This window comes from Aspergillus steynii (genome assembly GCF_002849105.1).
Source record: "Aspergillus steynii IBT 23096 chromosome Unknown P170scaffold_1, whole genome shotgun sequence".
Lineage (NCBI taxonomy): Eukaryota > Fungi > Ascomycota > Eurotiomycetes > Eurotiales > Aspergillaceae > Aspergillus > Aspergillus steynii.
In genome coordinates, this window is record NW_020194398.1 from 1,941,858 (window position 1) to 1,961,968 (window position 20,111).

At 49.8% G+C, this 20,111-nt stretch overlaps 4 protein-coding genes across 4 annotated transcripts; 2 read left to right on the forward strand and 2 right to left on the reverse strand.

The window, feature by feature from the left end:
• Positions 1-590: 590 nt before the first annotated feature.
• Positions 591-1,436, forward strand: P170DRAFT_452089 (uncharacterized protein; the record flags this gene model as incomplete). Its single annotated transcript, XM_024851244.1, has 1 exon — positions 591-1,436. One exon carries the CDS (start codon positions 591-593, stop codon positions 1,434-1,436), a length of 846 nt encoding a protein of 281 aa, XP_024709598.1.
• A 412-nt stretch (positions 1,437-1,848) lies between these two features.
• Positions 1,849-3,767, reverse strand: P170DRAFT_469755 (sugar porter family MFS transporter; the record flags this gene model as incomplete). Its single annotated transcript, XM_024852674.1, has 3 exons — positions 1,849-2,321; positions 2,384-3,398; positions 3,477-3,767. The coding sequence occupies 3 exons, from the start codon at positions 3,765-3,767 to the stop codon at positions 1,849-1,851; spliced, it is 1,779 nt and encodes a 592-aa protein (XP_024709599.1).
• A 198-nt stretch (positions 3,768-3,965) lies between these two features.
• Positions 3,966-10,537, reverse strand: stt4 (1-phosphatidylinositol 4-kinase STT4). The gene is made up of 11 exons (XM_024846185.1): positions 10,453-10,537; positions 10,207-10,390; positions 7,458-10,160; positions 7,300-7,408; positions 7,103-7,237; positions 6,683-7,049; positions 6,252-6,623; positions 5,941-6,196; positions 5,681-5,884; positions 5,335-5,622; positions 3,966-5,277 (listed from the first exon to the last, which is right to left on the reverse strand). Exons 1-11 carry the CDS (start codon positions 10,458-10,460, stop codon positions 4,048-4,050), a joined length of 5,856 nt encoding a protein of 1,951 aa, XP_024709600.1. The 5' UTR covers positions 10,461-10,537; the 3' UTR covers positions 3,966-4,047.
• A 782-nt stretch (positions 10,538-11,319) lies between these two features.
• On the forward strand, positions 11,320-19,504 carry P170DRAFT_442420 (lanosterol 14-alpha-demethylase; the record flags this gene model as incomplete). Its single annotated transcript, XM_024850462.1, has 12 exons — positions 11,320-11,361; positions 11,439-11,909; positions 11,978-12,577; positions 12,646-12,776; positions 12,854-12,870; positions 12,921-13,550; positions 15,025-15,029; positions 17,359-17,463; positions 17,716-17,982; positions 18,056-18,253; positions 18,319-19,377; positions 19,436-19,504. 12 exons carry the CDS (start codon positions 11,320-11,322, stop codon positions 19,502-19,504), a joined length of 3,594 nt encoding a protein of 1,197 aa, XP_024709601.1.
• Positions 19,505-20,111: the final 607 nt, after the last annotated feature.

Consider the following 20,111-nt stretch of genomic DNA (forward strand, 5'->3'; position numbering starts at 1 on the left):
ATATCTTTCGCCATTCTTCCTTCCATCCATCCATTGATATTGTGGTCCCTTTACTCATTCCTTCGCCTCCCCTTGCCTCTCCCGCCCACAAACCTACCTCCCCCATTCTTTCCCATATCTGTCCATATTTCCATGATCTTTTCCCCTTCTCTCTTCCCCTTAAATCCATCTCCAGTCCGTCTTCTCCCAGGAATTCATTTAGGCTAGAGAAACCATTATTCTAGCCACGCTCTTTCAATTCTCGGTTGCCACCACCCCCCTTTCTTTTATAATACCTTTGCTTCGTGATAGAATAAACGATTCAAATCGTCTCCGCCATCCGGTAGCGTCCCTCCTCGCCATCCTTCTTCCCTTGTTATGGGGTTCATCGTATGATTGCGGCTCAGGAGCTCTGTCCAGTCTTACCCATCTCCTCCCTCCCGCGCGTCGGTTGATTCAAACCTGCGAGACGCAGCGGGCGTGCTTTCTTCCTTGAGTCAATCCCGACCCCTGACTCTATCCATCTTCTCTTTCAATTTGTTTTTGTTCCCTCCAATCCAAAGGATATCTGATTCCCTCCGTTTATTCTATCGCTCTTGCGGCTAGGTGTCATGTCTGACGACCGCTCAACCTCGCCCATATCTGTACCGTCTTCATCGGGACGCCAGAGGCGGGCCTCCTTGGCCTCCTCTTTCACCGATTATCTTTCAAAGTCTGCAAACCCGGGGAGCACCTCAGGTTCATCGACGGGCCCCATGGCTAGTGCAGTAGCCAACGCGCAATCCAACCAGGGCCGGAGGCTCTCGATCACTACGCTGGGGCTCTCGGGCTCTCCGACTCAGACTTCTTCACTGGGAGGCAGAAACTTCCGACAAGGCAGTGTATCCAGCTCTGCGGGATCCAACTCGGCAAACTACGAGGATGCGGTCACAGAAGATGGCGAGAATGGTTTCTCTGGTGCCACTCCAAATTCCCCATTCGCCCGCCGGGTCTCCTTTGGTGCACATGCCTTGCGCGATGCCCGCGCAGGAAGTATTAGCAACGGTAAATACCCCCCTTCAGAGCGAGCCCTTGCTGGCAGACGACGTCAAACCGCGTCCCCCGCCAGTGGCACCCCTTCTTCCGTCAATGCGTGCACCGGGTCACTTGCTGCAAGTATAGATAAAGTTGCTTCTCAGAACGAAAGGTCTAACTCCTCTGGGCGACCCTTAGGCGAAGGCTTTAACTGGTCCGAAGCCCTTCGAAGTCGAGCTGAGCGTGCTCCCTCCTTTGGTGCCGTTTCTCCCAACGCGCCTTCAAATCACCATGCGGCCTACGGAGGCCAATCTGCCCATCACCAACGCGCGGCTTCAATTGCCTCGATGGAGCAGCCTGCTCGGGAGCTACCGAAGCAACCCCGGCAGAACAAGCCGGATTTCTTCCAAGAGAAGATTCTTCGCGGCGATTTCATGGATTAGATCGAAATCTCGCCCCTCCTTGTCCTATTGTTTATATGTCGCTGTTCTTCGTCGTTTTCCCTTGTCACAACTTGACAGAGTTCTGCAAGTTGACACCGCCGAGGAGTTTGTCTTCCTCGTCGGTGCCACCAACCACTCAAAAGATTGTACGTCACATTGCTTTGGAGGAGTTCGGTTTGATGTTTATGAGCGGGTCCTATCTATCTTTCCAATTATTCTATGTGCTTTCGGTGTCGGGATTGATGGCTTTGGTGCGTGTCGGTAATTAAATAGCCTCAAATTGCATCAGAAATGGTTGATCTTACGGCTTTACATAGAGTCAATTCCGGACTTTGTATATATATATATATATATATATATCGGCCCATGTCCTTACGTTGTTCATCCGAAAGATCAGACGTGGTCAAATCCATTATGTAATTGACGGACCCGCAGCGGCGTTGTCGTCAATGTGTTGATGGCGGATGTCATCTTCGGGCTTCCTCTTAGTGGCCTCCTCTTCGCCCTCCGAATAGTTCTCAGCCATCCTCCGGTCAAGAACGTGACCGGTCGTGATGCGCTGGTCCGGGGGTGGCGGAACCCATTTGCTGCTTTTCCATGGAGCCACGCGCATCACGTACATCATGTCCATCTCCTCTAGCGTCTTTCCTTTTCCTTCTAAGACGAAGAAGTAGACTATTAGGACGGCGGCAAACAAACACCCGGCAAAGACATATCCATACGCAAAGTCGATGTCCCCCGCTATGAACGGAGTGAAGAAGCTGATCAGGAAGTTCCACAGCCAGTTCGACGCCGTGGCTAAGGCCATCGCTTTCGCTCGGTAGCGCGATGGATACAGCTCGGCCACGATAGCCCACACCTGGGGTCCCCAGGTACATGCGAAGCCTTTGGGGATTCGAGTCAGTATGGGCTCCTCCGCAGAGAGAAGAGAGCATGATCGACCTTACCGGTGATGAATAAACAGGCGAACACAACCATGGCTTTCCCGGCGCCCGGGGTCGCCTCGGGGTGGTGGACGTCCAGGGAGAAATGGCCAACCGAGGCGAAGACCATGAAACAGACGAACATCCAAATGCCACCGGTGATTAGCGACTTGCGTCGGCCGAAGTGCTCAATAATGTAGAGTCCGCCGAAGGTGGTGCCGAAGTTGACGCCGCCCAGGATCATCTGGGTGACATAGGTGTTGCTGATCCCGGCGCCGTTGAATACCACCGTCCCGTAGTAGAAAAAGTAATTTGCCCCGGTCAGCTGCTGCAGCGCTTGCAGGACGACCCCCAGGATGATGCGATAGGGCATGCGCGGGCCTTGGAACATCTCGATCCACCCGTGCCAACCCCCGCGAGAGTCACTCTCGGCCTCGAGCTGCTCTTTGACCTCGGCCAACTCGTCCTGGATTACTTGGTGATTTTCCGGGACGCCATACAGCCTGGACATGGTTTTCTTCGCCCGGTCGATGCGTCCGTGGCGGTAGTCGTATCGGGGGCTTTCGGGGAAGAAGATGATGCCGATGCCCAGGATCAAGCCCCAGAGGAACGTGATGCCAAGGGGAATGCGCCAGGAGGCGGAGTTGGCCATACTCTCGGTGCCGTAGTTGATGCAATACGCAACAAAGATGCCCAGCGTGACGAATAATTGATAGGAGCTATTCGATGGACGGTCAACCAGGGAATGCCCCCGAAGCAGCATCGATGGGGGAACGACTGACCACACCATGGCTCCGCGAACTTGTCGAGGAGCGCTCTCGCCCTGGTACATGGGCACCAGCAAGGAGCACGATCCCACCCCGAATCCGGTGACGAACCGGCCCATCATCACCTGGTACCACTTGGGGGCAGGCGAGGCTATCTGGATGATGAGTCCGACGTGAAGAACCACGCACCAAAACGCAATCGACCATTTGCGACCGATGCGATCCGCCAGAGGCCCGGCGAGCAGGGCCCCTAGCAACGTGCCGATGGACAGCTAGGGAGTGGTCAGATACGCCGCAGGGTCCAATCCAGGAATCCATGAACATATATGTATCCTCTGCACTGTACGTACCAAGGAAACTATCAGACCGGACCGCACGTTGTTGAACGCATACGTCCCGTCAGACTGCAGCTGGCCGAATCTTCTTTTGAAATTCTCCATCTCGAGAAAGCCCGAGATTTGGCCGGTATCGTAACCGAAGATGATGCCGCCGATGGAGACAAATCCCCCCAGAAGCAAGGATCTCCAAGTCACAAATGGGACGGGAGTTTCAAGGACCTCATCGTGCCCCTTTTCATGATCCGACGGTCCCGATGACAGGGCATAAGACCGATTGCGAGGAATCCACGAAGGCGACTTCATCGCAAGAGCAGATGCGCAGTGGACGAGCTGCCTGTTTATGATGGTATGGGATTGGGAGCAGAGGGGGAAAACCGTTGCGGCGGCCGCTGCGAATCGCGCCGGTCTTATAGGTAGGACCCAACCAATCTGAAGGACATTCTTGCCACCACGGCCGAATTGGATTCGAAGCCGTCATCAACTGTCCCCCTTCGTACCGGGGGAAAGTCGTGACGTCAAGGTGGACACGCATGATGGGAAGGAGGACCCGGAACTCGATTATCTAAACTATGGTTTACTCTATCTAGTACGGGATACCGTTCGTGAGCAGCTGGAACTGGTCGTATCCCTTGGTGGAAACGCTCATATAGGATTTGCGGACTAGCTCCCGCATGTATTCGGCCGCTTCCCTTTCGCTGCGGTCGAGGGCAAACCGATCACGGAAGTTCTTCAGCGTATCGGGTTTGAAGCAGGGCAGGCCACTGTCGAGCATCAAGGAGACGATGTGCGACAGTCGGGTGCTGTAGGGGCGCGACGCGAGAAAGGCCTTCACGACCAGCGACTCAAACCACCGGTAGGGCTGGGTCGTTGTAGGATTGTGAGATCCTCCACCGGCCAAACCAAACCCGCTCATGACGGCAACCATTTCGGATGTGAGCTTGAACGGCGCGCGTTCGAAGCGGACCCCTCCCGGGGCAATGTCAAAGCAAAACCCGAAATCGATGTGAATGATGTGGCCCGCATCGTCGACCATGATGTTTCCGTTGTGCCGGTCCTTGAACTGCAGGAGGTATGAGATGACCGAATAAGCCGCCATACTCTTGACGAAGTTGGTGCGTGCTTCCTGGAATCGGATAGAATCCTCCCCGCCGTACTTGGACACGAAATAGTCGTACAGGCCATTGACCGCTTCCCGGCCGAGCATGTCGCGCGAGATTGAATTGGGGAGGACATCGATCACACCACAGCCAGGGGCGGTCGAGGTGACCCGGTAGGGAAACACCCAAACGTCCAGCCCAACGCTCGTAAAGATGCTGCGGAAGGCGGCAATCATTTGTAGAGCCAGCATGTCCTGGCGGCAGTCATCGCCGACTTTAAAGATGGCCGACTGCCAAACCTCGTAGGTCTCTTGCTTCCGGTCATCCGCAGAGTCCGGATCTGGCGCATGAGCTACCGGGGTGGTGGGTCCGAGTGCAACAGGCTTTGTCTTTTGGATGCGGAATGTCGCCATGTACGGCGCTTTCGCATGGCTCTGCAGAGGCTTCCCGGATTTGCGGTCGATCCCAACAACAACTCCATCCGGATTGCTCGGGAGATAAACGCCAACCTCCACCTTGATCTTACGGAGTTCTTCTTCGATCTTCTCCTTCTTCTCGGGCTTGCTCCTTTTAATATACGGTCGAAGCTTGCCAGATATCCCGGTGATATCATTGAAGAAGGAGAATTCACGTTCGTAAAAGCTTCGCTCCTCGCTGGAAAAGCTTGCCACCAAGTCGTCCATGAATTTGTCCAGAGTCGGTTTGAGTGGATCCGGCTACAGATTCAAACTTAGTGACCAAGTCAATCAAGCCGAAGGGTCGTGGAAACTCACCACTTGGGAATCCTCGTCTTTATAGGAGTTTGCCTTCATGTTCCATATCACCTGGTGCGCGAATAATTGAGACAGTTTGGCTGTTTCCAGGATGTAGCGCTCCACATAGCCCAATGCATCATATCGAAGAGCCTGGACCAACTGCGGAACAAAGTAGAAGCGGACATCGATTGGATGGCTTTCCAGGGCCTTCATAGCATACTGCAAAATGAAGGGGTGATTGCCATACGCAGGAAGGAAGTACGTTAGAGCTTCTGTGGGGTTGACAGGTGCCCAATACAACAGATACTGCACATATCAGCTTCCAGATTGGAACTGGAATTAAGCTGGGGATAGGGATCCAAACCTTTAATTGGAACGACACATCCGCAGGCAGCGCTTCCCCGAACATGATCTCAAGGCCGCTAGGCTCATCGATGACCTTCTCGGGGAAGTTCAGCAATAGCCAACGAATGTCGTTTTTCAGCTTGCTGGATGGGAAACGGGTAGCCAGTTGAATGGCTAAGCCAGAACTTTCAGCCCAAGCAAGTCGCAGCAAAGACGTAGCCTCCTAAGAAGAGATTAGATGTGTCTTTTATGTCATACACACGAGTAATGGTGACAAACCTCCGTATGGTTCCTATTAGTGGGCGACTGAGATATATAATGCTTCCGATCCGGATCCAACGGATACAGCCAAACCTTGAGCCGAGATCTCTCGTTCTCCAAGAGGACAAGAAGAAGGTTTTGCTTTGCCTGTAGGGACTTATACGGTCCATGTGTGTCACATGAAATGCTGGCGGTTGTTCCCAAGGTAGAGATCACGTCACCAAGTATCTTGTCCTCGGTCTTAATTTGTAATCGATTACCACCAAAGGACCATCTGCACGGTTGGACTTTAGAAAACCACCCAAGTATCTCTCCGGGGGGAAACGTACCTGGGAGCGTGCTTAAACCAACTCAGGGCGCCAGAGAGAATCTGGTCCTTAAGCTTCCACAAACAGGGCATGCCAACTGAGTTAGAATGCCCCAAAACGTTCAGGCCAAAAAGAACAATGCGAAAGTGTAACTCTCTAGCCAGGGGGTGGCCACTGGTTTGCGCAAGACCTGCGGTTGTTCGGTCAACAAGGCGACAAAACAACCGTTGACTTTGCGCATTCCCCAATCGGATCGCACTGAAGTGGCTCTCAAAAAACCGCAGAATGTGCAGATGTGGTGCTAAATGAGCTTGGGCATCTTGTTGTTTGCTGAGAATTAAAGCCTTGTCGGTTGGCAAAAGTTCGATTTTAGCATACATTGGATCCACGTAACTAGCACAGACACTTGTTAACATAGGCTTCAGGGGAAATTATGTTATGTATGCACTTACTCGAAAGAGGGGTCAAAAAGCCCTCTTTTACGTTCGATCGTCCTTTCCCAGGCATTCAACACTTCCACCAGGACCATCGGCTCTACCCTTGGGTTTTCATGGATGGCCCCCATCCAAAGGGAAATGCCCATATTTATCGACTCCTCGGAGAAAGTTTCGAAGGGCAAAGATACTAGGTAATGGGGGATGGAAGGGTGAGGGTGGCTGCTACTGCACAGAACAGCGGCCGCACGTCGCAGTGTATCGCGTATTTCCACAAGGGACATGTCATTTCGCTGCTTGACCTTTTGATGAAGTTCGGATAGCACGCTCTCAATTTCCCTGCTTGACTCCGAAAGAGTGATTGAACTAGTAGAGACATTGGGTCCTGGATATGCTTAAATTAGCTCGCCGAGCACAAAAAATGCAACATGTACCAACCGATGTTCCCTGGCGCCAGCCTGCCGTTCCCAACCGAAAGCGCATCTGAGAATCGGTACTTTTGACGTGTAGAGTACTGGCCTATGAAATCGGAGGCAACGTTAGTTACCCCCACAGTATGCGTTTCCAGAGATCCTAAAAGCGCGTGAAAGTGTAAGAAACTGTTATCCATAGATGGGGCAAACAACAGAGCCTACCCAATCGCTGGTCACTTTTAGGAATAAGCGAGCCCATGTTTACTGCAAAGGAACGGCCCATTGAAACTTGACCGAAGCCAGTTCCGTCATCGGGCATAGATAGATACGTCTAGCTGCTGGTCAGCCGCTGGTTTCTGAATGATTAGCCAAGGACTTACCTGGAGTAGGCCTTTTATGTCTAACGGTGCAACGTTCATCACGGCTGTCACCCATGCTGTGGCTCGCTCAAGGAATACGTTCAAGGTCTTCCTTCGGTAAACGTAGTTATCGGGTAGGTCAACGGTGACAATTCCCATAGGCGAGGTGAATGAAGGCTTCCATTCAAACTCATCCATATCTTCTTCAAGACAGGAGTTCCACATCACAGTTAAAAGTTCCAGTAATGCAAAAAGCGAATGCTTTGCGCATAATGCGGACGGGCACTCGTTTATTATTTTGTTGGCACAAACCACAGCGACATTTTGCACCCTTTCTATGCGATGACAACAGGCCACAAAGAATCCGGCCAACTCTTTTGACAAGAATGGAACCGAAAAAATCTCATGTTTGCCCGAAAGAGTTAGAGAAAGGTAGTCGGAAATGATCTTTTCCGCAATGTCACCCATGCAACTAGCCATTTCAAAAGTGGCTACGGCCGGATCACGAAAGTAGTCCAGAATTTTGGTGCAATGCCCGGATGAAGCACGGAGACATTCAATCAGTAAGACCGCGTTGAGAAAAACGGATCTGGGGTAATTCAGACGTTTAATGTCCGACTCGCGGCTGGGAATTTCGGAAATCAACATCTTCTTTTGCTCCAGATGACGCTGTGGTCCCATTCCTCGTCTTAAGATTGTGTTAAGCTCAACATCGCTTTCTAGCATCTCCATGCGATCTTCGGAGACGAGTGGGGGGGAGTAAATGGCAAGTAATCTCAACACCTTGTGATGCTTTTGAACGACGGCTGAACTAAGAGACATCCCGTGGATGGCAAGGTTGAACCAAGCATCGCGGAACAAACTAGAGACAACTTGATCATACTCCACGACCACTTCGCCGGCTCCCGCGGCTTTTTCGGAAGATACAAGTAGTGCCAATGGTTTTAGCAATGGAACTATGTCGTTAGGCGCAAGGACAATATCCTTCTGTCGTTCGTTTTCGAAATCAGTAGCATCACCCTTGTTGACAATACTCTCAAGTAGATGTACTAGATAAACTCGATGGAGTGGAGAATCCTTTTGTAGGGAGACAGAAAGATACGCCATTGCACTTTGCACCGCTCTTGTGACGTTGTCATGGCCCTTTATGACTCCATCCCAGTAGATACGATCATAAAATTTGAGGAGGAGTTGAAACTCAGCCTGCCCAGTGCTCAAAGATAGCGAAGCGGTCTCCTTGATGATATATGCATCAACAGCCGCATTGATTTTCCCGATCTTTTGTAACAGCATCGACTGAGCTAGGGCACTGATTTTTTCATCACGACAGTTGGTCGCAATCGTCACAATAGCATGGACAACGCTCCTGTAGGGAATGACTTCCTCGCCGTCCAACGAGATGGAGGCTACGCTACCATTTCTTCGACGGGACGAAGGGAGACCGGTATTTCCATGCCCAGACGCTTCTGTGACTGGCTGGCCATTGTAGATGTTCTCACTACCCGACCCGGGACTCAAGACATTTCCCAGCGAATATAGCGTAGTGATAACTGCGTCTTGTGAGAGGATTCCTAGAACTTGAGCAAGGCACTTCGCAGAAATGGCGCTAGAAGATCGACTGGACACACCACCTTCGACAATGTACCGTAGAAGTGAGCGACTTCCAGAGGCGGCCCCACTCAAAGACATTTTTGCAACAATCGCTATACTTTTCAAAGTAGCAGTTGCTAGTTCGGAGCAAGACATTTGGTTCGGATCCATGAGTACATCCTCTAGCCAACCTTGGAAATCCTCACTATTGGTTATATTTCCACTCAGGATGACACATTGAAGATAACCGATGAAAGCATATGCTTTGACAGAAAAAGCGAGCTTTTGCTGCAAGGGTGAGCCGAGTTGTAGGTAATCGGATCCATCATCCAGAAGCTGGATTTGATCGGCGATGGCTTCTGTTAGGCAGTCGAGAAGATTAACCTCGGCCTCGTCATGACTTCTAGCAATACCAACTCCGTTCATATAGTCATCAAGAAGCTCAGAATCCGAACAATTTTGCGCACCAACCAGAGATGTAGCGCAAGCTTTAACGAATTGCATGAGACCGGCCTGCAGCAGCATAGCTCCTAAGGGTCGTCCATCAGCAGAATACCGCCGAGTGTATTTTCTCCAATCCCTGAGTCCATGTTCTGATGTTCCTGCGTGACGTACTGTAGATGAGGCAGTCTCGACGGCAATCATGAATCCCTCGGACAGAATTGATCGCAGTTGCTGGAGTATCTGCAGCTGTTTCGTGGCGTCCCAAAACGGAGTAAACATAGCCGAAGCTTCTAAGAAGCCAACAAGAGAGACAGCGATCGAAAGAACACCGACAGACTCATGAACAGCCCCCTGCTTTTCTGCCCCCGACCCATAATTCAGCAATGGCACTGCAACATTGATTGCCTCTGCACAATTATCCAAATATCCATTGACAGCAATGCCGACCTTGTCATGCAGTGAAGGATACTCTAAGCCGAGCCTTAAAAGAGCGGAGGTGATGTTGAAGGTCAGAGCCTCCCAAGGTGACGGTTTTACGTTGTGCAAGAAGGGCGACGGGCGGAAAAGCTGGCTGTGTGATTCAGGAAGGTATTGGGATAATTGCATCACTAGCCTGGATGCATGCTCAAGCCTGTTGACCGACGAGGATGCTTTGCATAGTGCCACAAGAACATCTAGTTCCCGAATGCCCTACACGATTCAGCTTAATTCCCCTCTAGAGGCTGGAGAGGCAAACCATGGGCACCCGGGATGTTGGGGCTTGGGATCTCAAAGTACCGTTCAATCCACTCGAGCAGTGTACCAACTGCTTGTAATGTCGAGATAATCGCGCGATATCTGATTCCTCATCGCTCGCGGGGGATTGGACTGCTAGTGTTGCGAGCTTCTCGAAGGCTGAGAACCTTATGTCCGCGGAGAAGCTATGGTCATTTAGAACATCAATTCTTGGACATTTTCTGGGGATGGACCTATTGGCACTCACTCATCCATGGATATAGATTGCTTTTGTCTTTGTTGTGTGATCGTCTGTTTTCAGATCTTGTATTAACTGGACAGTGAAAGTGACGGGGGATCAAACCCCTGGATGTCAGATGCCCACTTGATCTTATTATGCCGAGGCGCGGCAAGTACTCCGTGCAGTGTGTACATTACGCATACGCCGTAGCTCATGTGCGGAAATGGTAAAATACTCCGTATCAGACACCTTTTATGTCAAGAGGTGCTGCCCTCAAGTATCACGTACTGCTTGCAGATTATAGAGATCAAATCCAAGGCCAGTACTTCTTAGGATAATGCTATTCCCTTAACTAGGTATTACTTAGGCGTAAAGATCGCATACCCGACCTTGGTAGGTACCGGTACCTAGTGGTAAGGTGGGTATGTACGTGTATGTACACATGTGTATGTATGTACTGTACATACTCCGTACAGGTACATACCAACTTAAACAAGGAAGCCCTCGCCATTAGCCCATTACATACATGTGTGTACCATACCTCGGAGGTTAGCTCCTTCCTTACTAACACTTCCGGTTGCATTCTGTTAACTACCTACCTACCTACCAGTTACCAGGTACTATTGGAATACACTTTGACTTCACTCCAGACTGTGCCTGTTGAAGGGGGGTGCAACCAGCTTTCTCGCTGTCCTTGTCCTTTACCAATTATCACCCTCGGAATTTCTAGATACCCAGCACAGCTACTCAAGGATGAATTAATCCACTCAGAGAATCACCTCGGGTGTTTTAATTGTCCTGCGCACCAATCCTGTTCACTGGGTTCTGTCCGGCTAATTCGACTTCCTGTCTTCCAAATTATGACAAGGCATGAAAGGCTATCAATGAATAGCAATGGCACCTCAAAATGAGAAGAGCTCCCTCAAACGCAATAGAGTAAGTGATTGTAATCCAGAACGTTTCAACTCACTGACTTTGTCTTGGATAAGGTTAGCACCGAGGACGATTCACAGGATTTGAAAAAGCCGCGACGGTCACAGAGATTATCTCAGAGTCTATCCCCCAAAACTCCTGTTAATCGGTCCTATCTGCCCACTCCGTTGACTCAACAGAACTCAACTGCAACCGATCTTCAAAAGGAAGTAACAGCGACTCCGCCAACCAATTCCAGCCAGGCGCACCCGCAAAGCCCGTCACGCTCAGAACAACCTCAGTCATGCTCCTCCCCCCCCGATGATACTCAAGCCCTTTCCCAATTTGTTTATCCCCCCAGGGCATTTGCAGACGAGGTTGAGGACGAAGCTGCCGAAGGGGTCTGGGGTTACCTCATACCTCTCGATGACAAGGTTCGGGAAGCGCTCGTGCTGAGAAAACGAGACGGTTGTGAACGCAGAAATGCAAGCCCCAGGAACAAACCCGAGAGGCAACCTCGACGTCAAGGCGGGATTTCCGCAAATCAAAATCAATCGCCCGGGGGTTACTTGGTCGGTCGTCATCCCGAGTGCGGTAGGTCATGGGGTCTGCATATGTAACCTCGTTAGGTAGCTGATAGCATTCAGATCTCGTCATCAACATACCTACCATATCCAACCGGCATTTTCTGATATTCTCCGAAAACCGAAAAGGCGATTTCGTCGCCATCATCGAAGATTTATCCAGCAATGGAACATTTGTCAACGACGCAATCGTCGGGCGCAATAAGCATCGTGAACTTGAGGATGGTGACGAGGTCACGATATTGGACGAGGCGCGTTTTATATTTCGATACCCTCGGACACGCGATACCAATGGCTTCCGCCAGCAGTACAGAATCCTGCAACAGCTTGGTAAGGGGCATTTTGCCACTGTCTATCTCTGCGTAGAGCGAGCTACGGGAACTCGATTTGCGGTGAAGCTTTTTGAAAAGCGCCCCGGTGACTCTCAGAAGTCGCAGGCAGATCCTTTGCACCAGGAAATAGGTCTTCTAATGGGCGTCAACCACCCGAATTTGCTTTGTCTTAAGGATACCTTTGACGAAAGCGATGGTGTGTACCTTGTTCTGGAGCTTGCCCCAGAAGGTGAACTGTTTAATCTCATAGTCAGCAAACAAAAATTCTCGGAAAATGAAACACGACAGATATTTCTGCAATTGTTCGAGGGGCTGAAATATTTGGTAAGCAGCGTGGTTTTGTCATTCGTTCTTTATCCTGTGAACAGTGAAGCTAAGAACAGACTAAATAGCATGACCGTGGGATCGTTCATCGAGACATAAAGCCCGAGAATATTCTGGTTGCCGATACGAAGTTGACCGTAAAACTTGGCGACTTTGGACTTGCTAAGATAATTGGAGAAGACTCATTCACAACTACTTTGTACGTTCTAAATTTCGCTGGTACCAGATTGGATTTCCCCTCTCCAATATACTAACAACAATTTTCTGGCCTCATAGGTGCGGAACCCCGAGTTGTGAGTTGCCCATAAAACATCATCGCTACCATTGCCTACTAACTCTGTAGATGTGGCACCAGAGATTCTCCAAGAGTCGCGTCGTCGCAAATACACCAAAGCCGTAGACATCTGGTCACTTGGTGTCGTTCTTTACATATGCCTCTGCGGTTTCCCTCCGTTCTCCGATGAGCTTTATACACGCGAAAACCCATACACTTTAGCGCAGCAAATTAAAATGGGCCGATTTGACTATCCTTCCCCGTACTGGGACTCTGTGGGCGATTCGGCATTGGATCTGATCGATAGGATGCTCACAGTTGATGTGGAAAAAAGGATCACGATAGACGAATGCCTGGAACACCCATGGTTAACAGGGAATTCCCCCAGTGTCTCTGATAGCACGGATGGACTGACTGGCGCACTGGGGAAGCTAGACTTCTCGAAAAGGAAGATCGCTCGTGAGCGAACCTTGCTTAGCAGCATTAATGATGTTGATTTCAGCGAGTGCCAGGAAGGTCCTGGTGAGCCCGTGAAGGTCTTCCACAAGAACAGCGCCGGAAAACGCGTGCATAATCGCCCTGCAAGGGCTGTGGAACAACATGAAGAATCCGCGCCCAATGAGAACAGTGCTCCTAAGGATTTCGCGAATCTCGGAGAACGCGGCGATCCAGCGTTATTCGAGGAGGACCCGACAAGCCGTTACCAATAGGAGCCTTTCTTGGACCGTTCTTTCCTGGGGGTGATTTTTTGTATGACTACCAAAAAAGGGCCGTAGGCTGCCTTTTTTCCTTCTTTTGTCTTTTTGTCACTTTTCTTTATCCCGGCGCTCCCTCTCTCGCCTCTAGCCTAGTCTTTAATTCCATCAATATTCGGAGCTCGATGTGTTTATCCTAAGACAACTTACATACAAACCACGCCACTTTTAAAACTATACATTCACTTTTCAACAACCAAGATCTTTATCTTATTCCACTCGGCCACCGCTCCCGAGGTTGGACTGACTGACCAGAAGGTGAAAGATGTCGGAGCCTGCGGCTTCTAAATTGCCTCTGTGAGCCTAGCCTCTGCCTGCTCTGCTTTCTACATAGGTACAAATTCATCTCGATGACCTTCACTCATCACCTCTTCTTGAGTTTCACTTTTTCTTACACGTTGGAACCATTACTTCATGATGAGCGGAAAAGGACATTAACCAAAGATGTCCACCCCCGGTCACAACCTCTTGCTTTCTTCCATCACGGAGTCGCTCCGATCGGACATTTGGTCAAAGTAATTGTAGGGGCGAGGACGTGGGGGATTCATTCAACGATGGTTGATCGCTTGCCGTTGCTGGGGGTCTTGCTCAATGGTCGTTCCAACCTGAAGAGGTCCTCCGTAGAACCTGATCTACTTCAAGAGTATGGACTACCTAGCCTCCAGCAGGAAATATAAAATCCTCAGGCACCAACAATAAACAACGCGACTGATTGTATCAGAGTAGGTAGTAGCTTCGCTTCATGTTCAATATTGGGCCTAATGATTCAGTAAGTAAGCCTTTAGGGCTTGTATTGCTAAGGTCCCTATACCTACTGGTGTTGTGCATAAGGTGGACTAGGTCATGGTCTCGTTGTAATAGCTAGGTAGGTAGGTCGGTACCTAGGTACCACAAAGGTGTTACGCTTGCTAATTCACGTCCGTGACGATACAAGCAGCGCGGCGGGCTGCTGCGCCAGAGGAGGCAGCACGCAGGTGCAGTACACGTGGATCAGGAGAGAGGCCGAGGTAGGAGCTTGGGGTGTGGCGGCAGGTGAGGAAGAGGAGACATCGCGGCGGAGTACAGTGGAAGGGTAAGCTCTTCAATTGCTTTTCGATGTATGGTCGTGTGGCGACGATGAGCTGAATAGCATCAATTCAGGCGAGTAGGGAACACCCACGCAGCAGGCACTGGGCGAGCTATTTCAGGTATATGAAACCTACTCCTACGACTACTACCACTGCTGCTACTGCTACTGCTACTGTGGAATGATCAACAGCAGATATCTTGGCGATGCTTGGGAGCTCCTATATAGAGCGCCAAGTTCCAGGCTTTCGGCTTACGGAATGCATTAAGTTCATCGAAAAGAGGGGGCACGGGGTGGGTGGGGGGTGTATACAGCTAGCGTATACTAAAACAATATAAGATACCTAAAACAGTGAAGGTATCAAACCAAACTGGCTGAGGCCATTGACATACATAGAACTGTCCATAGTCTAGCATTGAATACAAACTGCTATGATGCTGTTAAAGCCTCCCTATTTGGAGATAGAGGAATAAATATGTGAAAGATTCTCTGAGGTTCTGCGATGTGAATGACCTGCTTACCTCGTCCTTCACTGCCTGCTTCACTCACCCACGCTGAAAATATTTCACTTCTCTTCTGTTATTCCCTCTTCTTTGTTTTCTTCTTCGTCCTCTTCCTCTTCTTCCTCCCTCCTCCTCCTCTTCTTTCTCTCCCCAGGTCCAACAACGATAGACTCGACGGCGATGAGACCAAGGCCAAGGTGCCCCCGGAGATACTTGTCCATTGGAAGCACTTGTTGGACAATGATCTCATTGTCCCGTGCCCTCGTGTTCTGCCCGGCAATGTCGACGACACCGAGAATACCACGGTCAATGCTGATAATAGCCGCGGTCTACAATGCTGATAATACCGCGGTCCACAATGCTTGGTATGATACCGTGGTCGACAGTCGCCCTAGAGTCGTCGATGATGATGTTGATTGGTGGACAAGAATTACTTCATGATGACCGAGAAAGCATCACAAAAAGGGGGAAAGGAAAAGAAAAAAAAAAGGAAAAAGAGAAGGTTTAAAAAGCCGCAAAATTTCATATCATGGGTCCCACATATCCAGGCCTGTATCAAGTTCAGTGTTACTTAGCTCCCAATTTCTCTTTCCTACCGTCACGAAACATCTTTGTGCTGGTTTCCCGAGTCTCCCTTTGTAAATACCTCTTGGTTGCTATTTCTATCCCTCACGGATCATAGGATCACCTTCCATTTTCGAGCTTTCGGGGCCTCCATCTTTTCATCTTTGAACACTTCCCCCATTTGCAGTTCTTCACGCTATTCACCATGACACCGTCAGCCATCTCTCCGTCATCGATCACTTACCACCCCAAGGCGTCAAACGCCATCCCAGTGGATTCTCCAGCAGTGGCACGAACTCACGTTGAGTCGTTCTTGCCCAGATGGAACGAGGGGAACTTGCAACTGAAGCTGTCTTCGGAAAACCTCACCAAGGACATCCGTTGCATTTTGCAGAAAGCCTCGGAGAAGAATTTATGCAGGTGGGAATATGACCCGGAGTATCAAATCTTGAAGGTCAAGGCTATGGGTTGTCATCTGCATACCGCCCTCAACTTATGCATCGATCGATCTCTTGCCAATGCGAGACATACCGTCCTAACTCCTGACGAGTCCAAGTGCATTTTGTATCAACCGTTGCCCACTCTTCTATCCAGACCACCTCAACCCGACCTCAGACTCACAGGTGGAAAGAAACGTGCAGCATGGCTCAAACATCCTGACGAGGTGATATTTTTCCAGGAGAGGGCCGGCAAAGAAAAGTTTCTACAAGTTGTCATCGAAAATGGGTTCTCAGAAAGTTATCATGATCTGGAACGTGACGCTAAACAATGGCTACTGCGGTCTGGTGGTCGAGTCAAACTAGTGATCATCGCCAAGATAGAGGAGGATAAGCGTCAGCTCGACATCCACCAGAAGACGGAGCAGTTCAAACGCACTCGGGATCATCTTGTTGCCAAATACGGAGATGACATGTCCCGAGAGATGTACGAGACCTACGACATCGAATGTGCCCCTCAAGATTCCTCAGCCGATATGTACGAGGCGCTCGGTTCTGAAATCGCTGCTTCTGATTGGGTTGGCCCTATTTCTGTCTTTGTTGAAGTCTGGCGCTTGAGAGACGGAGAACCTAGTCTGACGGAGCCACGCATTGTGAGTCTTCCATCGATGAAAAGGATAGTACTGACTAGGTCTTCAGGATATTCTTCCCACCCCCGCTAGCCCGCGAGACCTTATACTCAAAGTCACGGACTTGATCCCTGACGAACACCGGGCCTCGTTTCCCAACTTTGATGCAATGAGGACTATAACTATAGACATGGCATGCTTTCGTGTTGAGCTGGACCATGCGAGGATGGGCACAGCGCTCATCCGAGCTCTAAAGGTGATTCGACCGCTAGACAAGGAGGAAAGCGGCTCTGAGTACCTATCCTAGGTCAGGGTATTATCTTATCATTAAGAGAGACAATGTAATACCACGAGTCAGTCCTTTTTTGATTTTCCTGTAGGGATTATAACTTCTCGACTCTAGAGGTGCATGCATGAGTTTCAGGAAAGAGGGCACTGAAGGCTACATCCGGGCTTTATATATTTCTGTTTACTCATTTGGTGTACGCGCCGAGTGTATAAAAAGGCACCAATATCTATAACTAGAGAAATGGCCCTAGAACAAACTGGGTAGAGCCTTCTAGGAATGTTTGAGGCACTAACACGCAGCGCGGAAAGACTACGCACAACCATAGTCTTTCCGCCGTCATCGACAATTACTCCGTGCTCCGATTGCGCCGTAAGTAGGTACCTGCTAGTGCCAACTAGCGCCGACTTCCAGGCCCATGGAACCAGGCCCACGCGCGGGCGGGTCGGACTTTTTTTCCCACCTAACAGTTCGTATCCATCTCGTCTCCTTATCACTCAGGGAAATTGAATGCCAACAACAGTTCTCCTTCCACGCCGTTGAGCTTGCGAAGTTTTCGGAAAGTTTAGGAGAGTGCCTCAGGACGAGACACTCCTCCATTTCATGCTCTTTTCTCGTTAAAAGTTATCCCTTCCCTGCATAGCCATGGGCTTCTTGGCGCTCATCCTAGACAACCTTCATGAGCATTGCTCAGGTCTGTCCGTTGGAGCTCTTACTGGAGCAGGATTGATTACCCTGCTCACTGCATCTGTTGTTGCCAATGTCTTGCGACAGCTCCTGTTCCAAAACCCACGGGAACCCCCTGTGGTTTTTCACTGGTTTCCTTTCATTGGTAGCACGATAAGCTATGGCATGGACCCATACAAATTCTTCTTTGGCTGTCGCGCTAAGGTATGAAGATGAAGCCTTGAGTCTCAGAAAGCTTTCCTACCGTCTCCTCTCGCTCACTTATCTGACTTTGCAGTACGGCGATATCTTTACCTTCATTCTCCTCGGCAAGAAGACAACGGTATATCTGGGTACCAAGGGAAACGAATTCATTCTGAACGGCAAACTCAGGGACGTTTGCGCTGAAGAGGTTTACTCGCCACTTACGACGCCCGTGTTTGGTCGCCATGTGGTGTATGATTGCCCCAATGCCAAGCTGATGGAACAGAAAAAGGTAAACCGTTGTCTCCTTGCCCCCCTATCCTGTGAAACAAGACCAACACTTGCTGATGGGTACAGTTTGTCAAATTTGGCCTCACATCCGACGCACTTCGCTCATATGTCCGTCTGATTACCGATGAAGTGGAAGATTTCATTCAGAACTCCTCGGCTTTTCAGGGTTCTAGTGGTATCTTTGACGTATCCAAAACAATCGCTGAAATTACTATCTACACTGCTTCGCGTTCCTTACAAGGACAAGAGGTCCGGAACCGGTTCGATTCCACCTTCGCCGAATTGTATCATAATCTCGACATGGGTTTTGCCCCCATCAATTTCATGTTGCCCTGGGCTCCCCTTCCCCATAACCGGAAGCGCGACGCAGCCCAGAGAAAGATGACAGAAACCTATATGGAAATTATCAAGGAGCGCCGTCAGGCCGGAAATGATAAGAATTCTCTAGATATGGTTTGGAACCTCATGTCTTGTGTGTACAAGAATGGCGCTCCGGTCCCTGACGAAGAAATTGCGCATATGATGATTGCTCTGCTTATGGCTGGTCAGCACTCCTCTTCATCCACCGCTGCATGGATTGTCTTGCGTCTCGCTGCGCGCCCTGATATAATGGAAGAGCTCTACCAAGAACAGCTTCGTGTACTTGGGTCCGATCTACCTGCACTCACCTATGAAGGCCTGCAGAAATTGGATCTACATGCCAAGGTCATCAAGGAAACATTGCGCATTCATGCCCCTATCCATTCTATCATCCGAGCAGTGAAGAACCCGATGCCCGTGGAAGGCACACCCTACGTAATCCCAACTACTCACAATGTTCTTTCTTCGCCCGGTGTCACTGCAAGGTCAGAGGAACACTTCCCCAATCCTCTGGACTGGGATCCTCACCGTTGGGATGAGGTCACCATTTCCAATGCCGAGGAGGAAGAGAAGATTGACTACGGATACGGTCTCGTCAACAAAGGCACCAATAGTCCCTATCTCCCATTTGGGGCTGGGAGGCATAGGTGCATTGGCGAACAATTCGCTTACGTTCAGCTGGGCGCGATAACCGCGGCTTTGGTACGATTATTCAAGTTTCGCAATTTGCCAGGAGTTGAAACGATTCCGGACACAGACTATTCGGTAAGACTTGAGCGTATTCCCAAACCCCTCCTTATCCGCCCTAGCTAACCCTGCGCAGTCCCTATTCTCGAAACCACTTGGCAAATCCTTCGTGGAGTTCGAGAAACGAGGAGATGCCAAATCATAATTTGGGTCCTCTTGTTTCCTGCTTCCTTCTGCCTCCGCATCGACACATCAATGTTTCCCATACTTTATAGAGCATACAGAAAGGTGGTGGTTCCGGGACTGAATAAAATGGGCAAAAAAGATAAATTATCTCTTGGTGTGGCCATGCATGTGTATATAAATGCACGGTCCCTATACTCCATCCACTTCAATTCCTCGCTAATGCTTTAGCAGTAATGTAGATTGTCTTCATTCGTTGTTTCTCGACTTGACCGATCTTTGTTTGTTAACTCTCCTTGTTCCTTCCTCGGAAGTACAACCTAAGAGTATATATATGCCTTAATTTGAAGGGATTTAAGTCTTGTTATAAGAATATGGAGGATAAGACGTCGCAGGTCGATTTGTCGAGGAACCTCAACACGGCCGTCGGTTGAGATAACAGAGATAACAAGAAAAGAGGCATATCGTTCACACATTACATGTACCTACGCTAAGCAGATGGCATGGCATGCTTTGAAGAAAGATACTGTCGCCCAGCATGCTAGCGAAAAGGTTAAACATAATATGCGCTTAGATCCGATTTAAGTACAGTACATCAAAGGAAAGAGCTAATATACATTGCGCGAGAC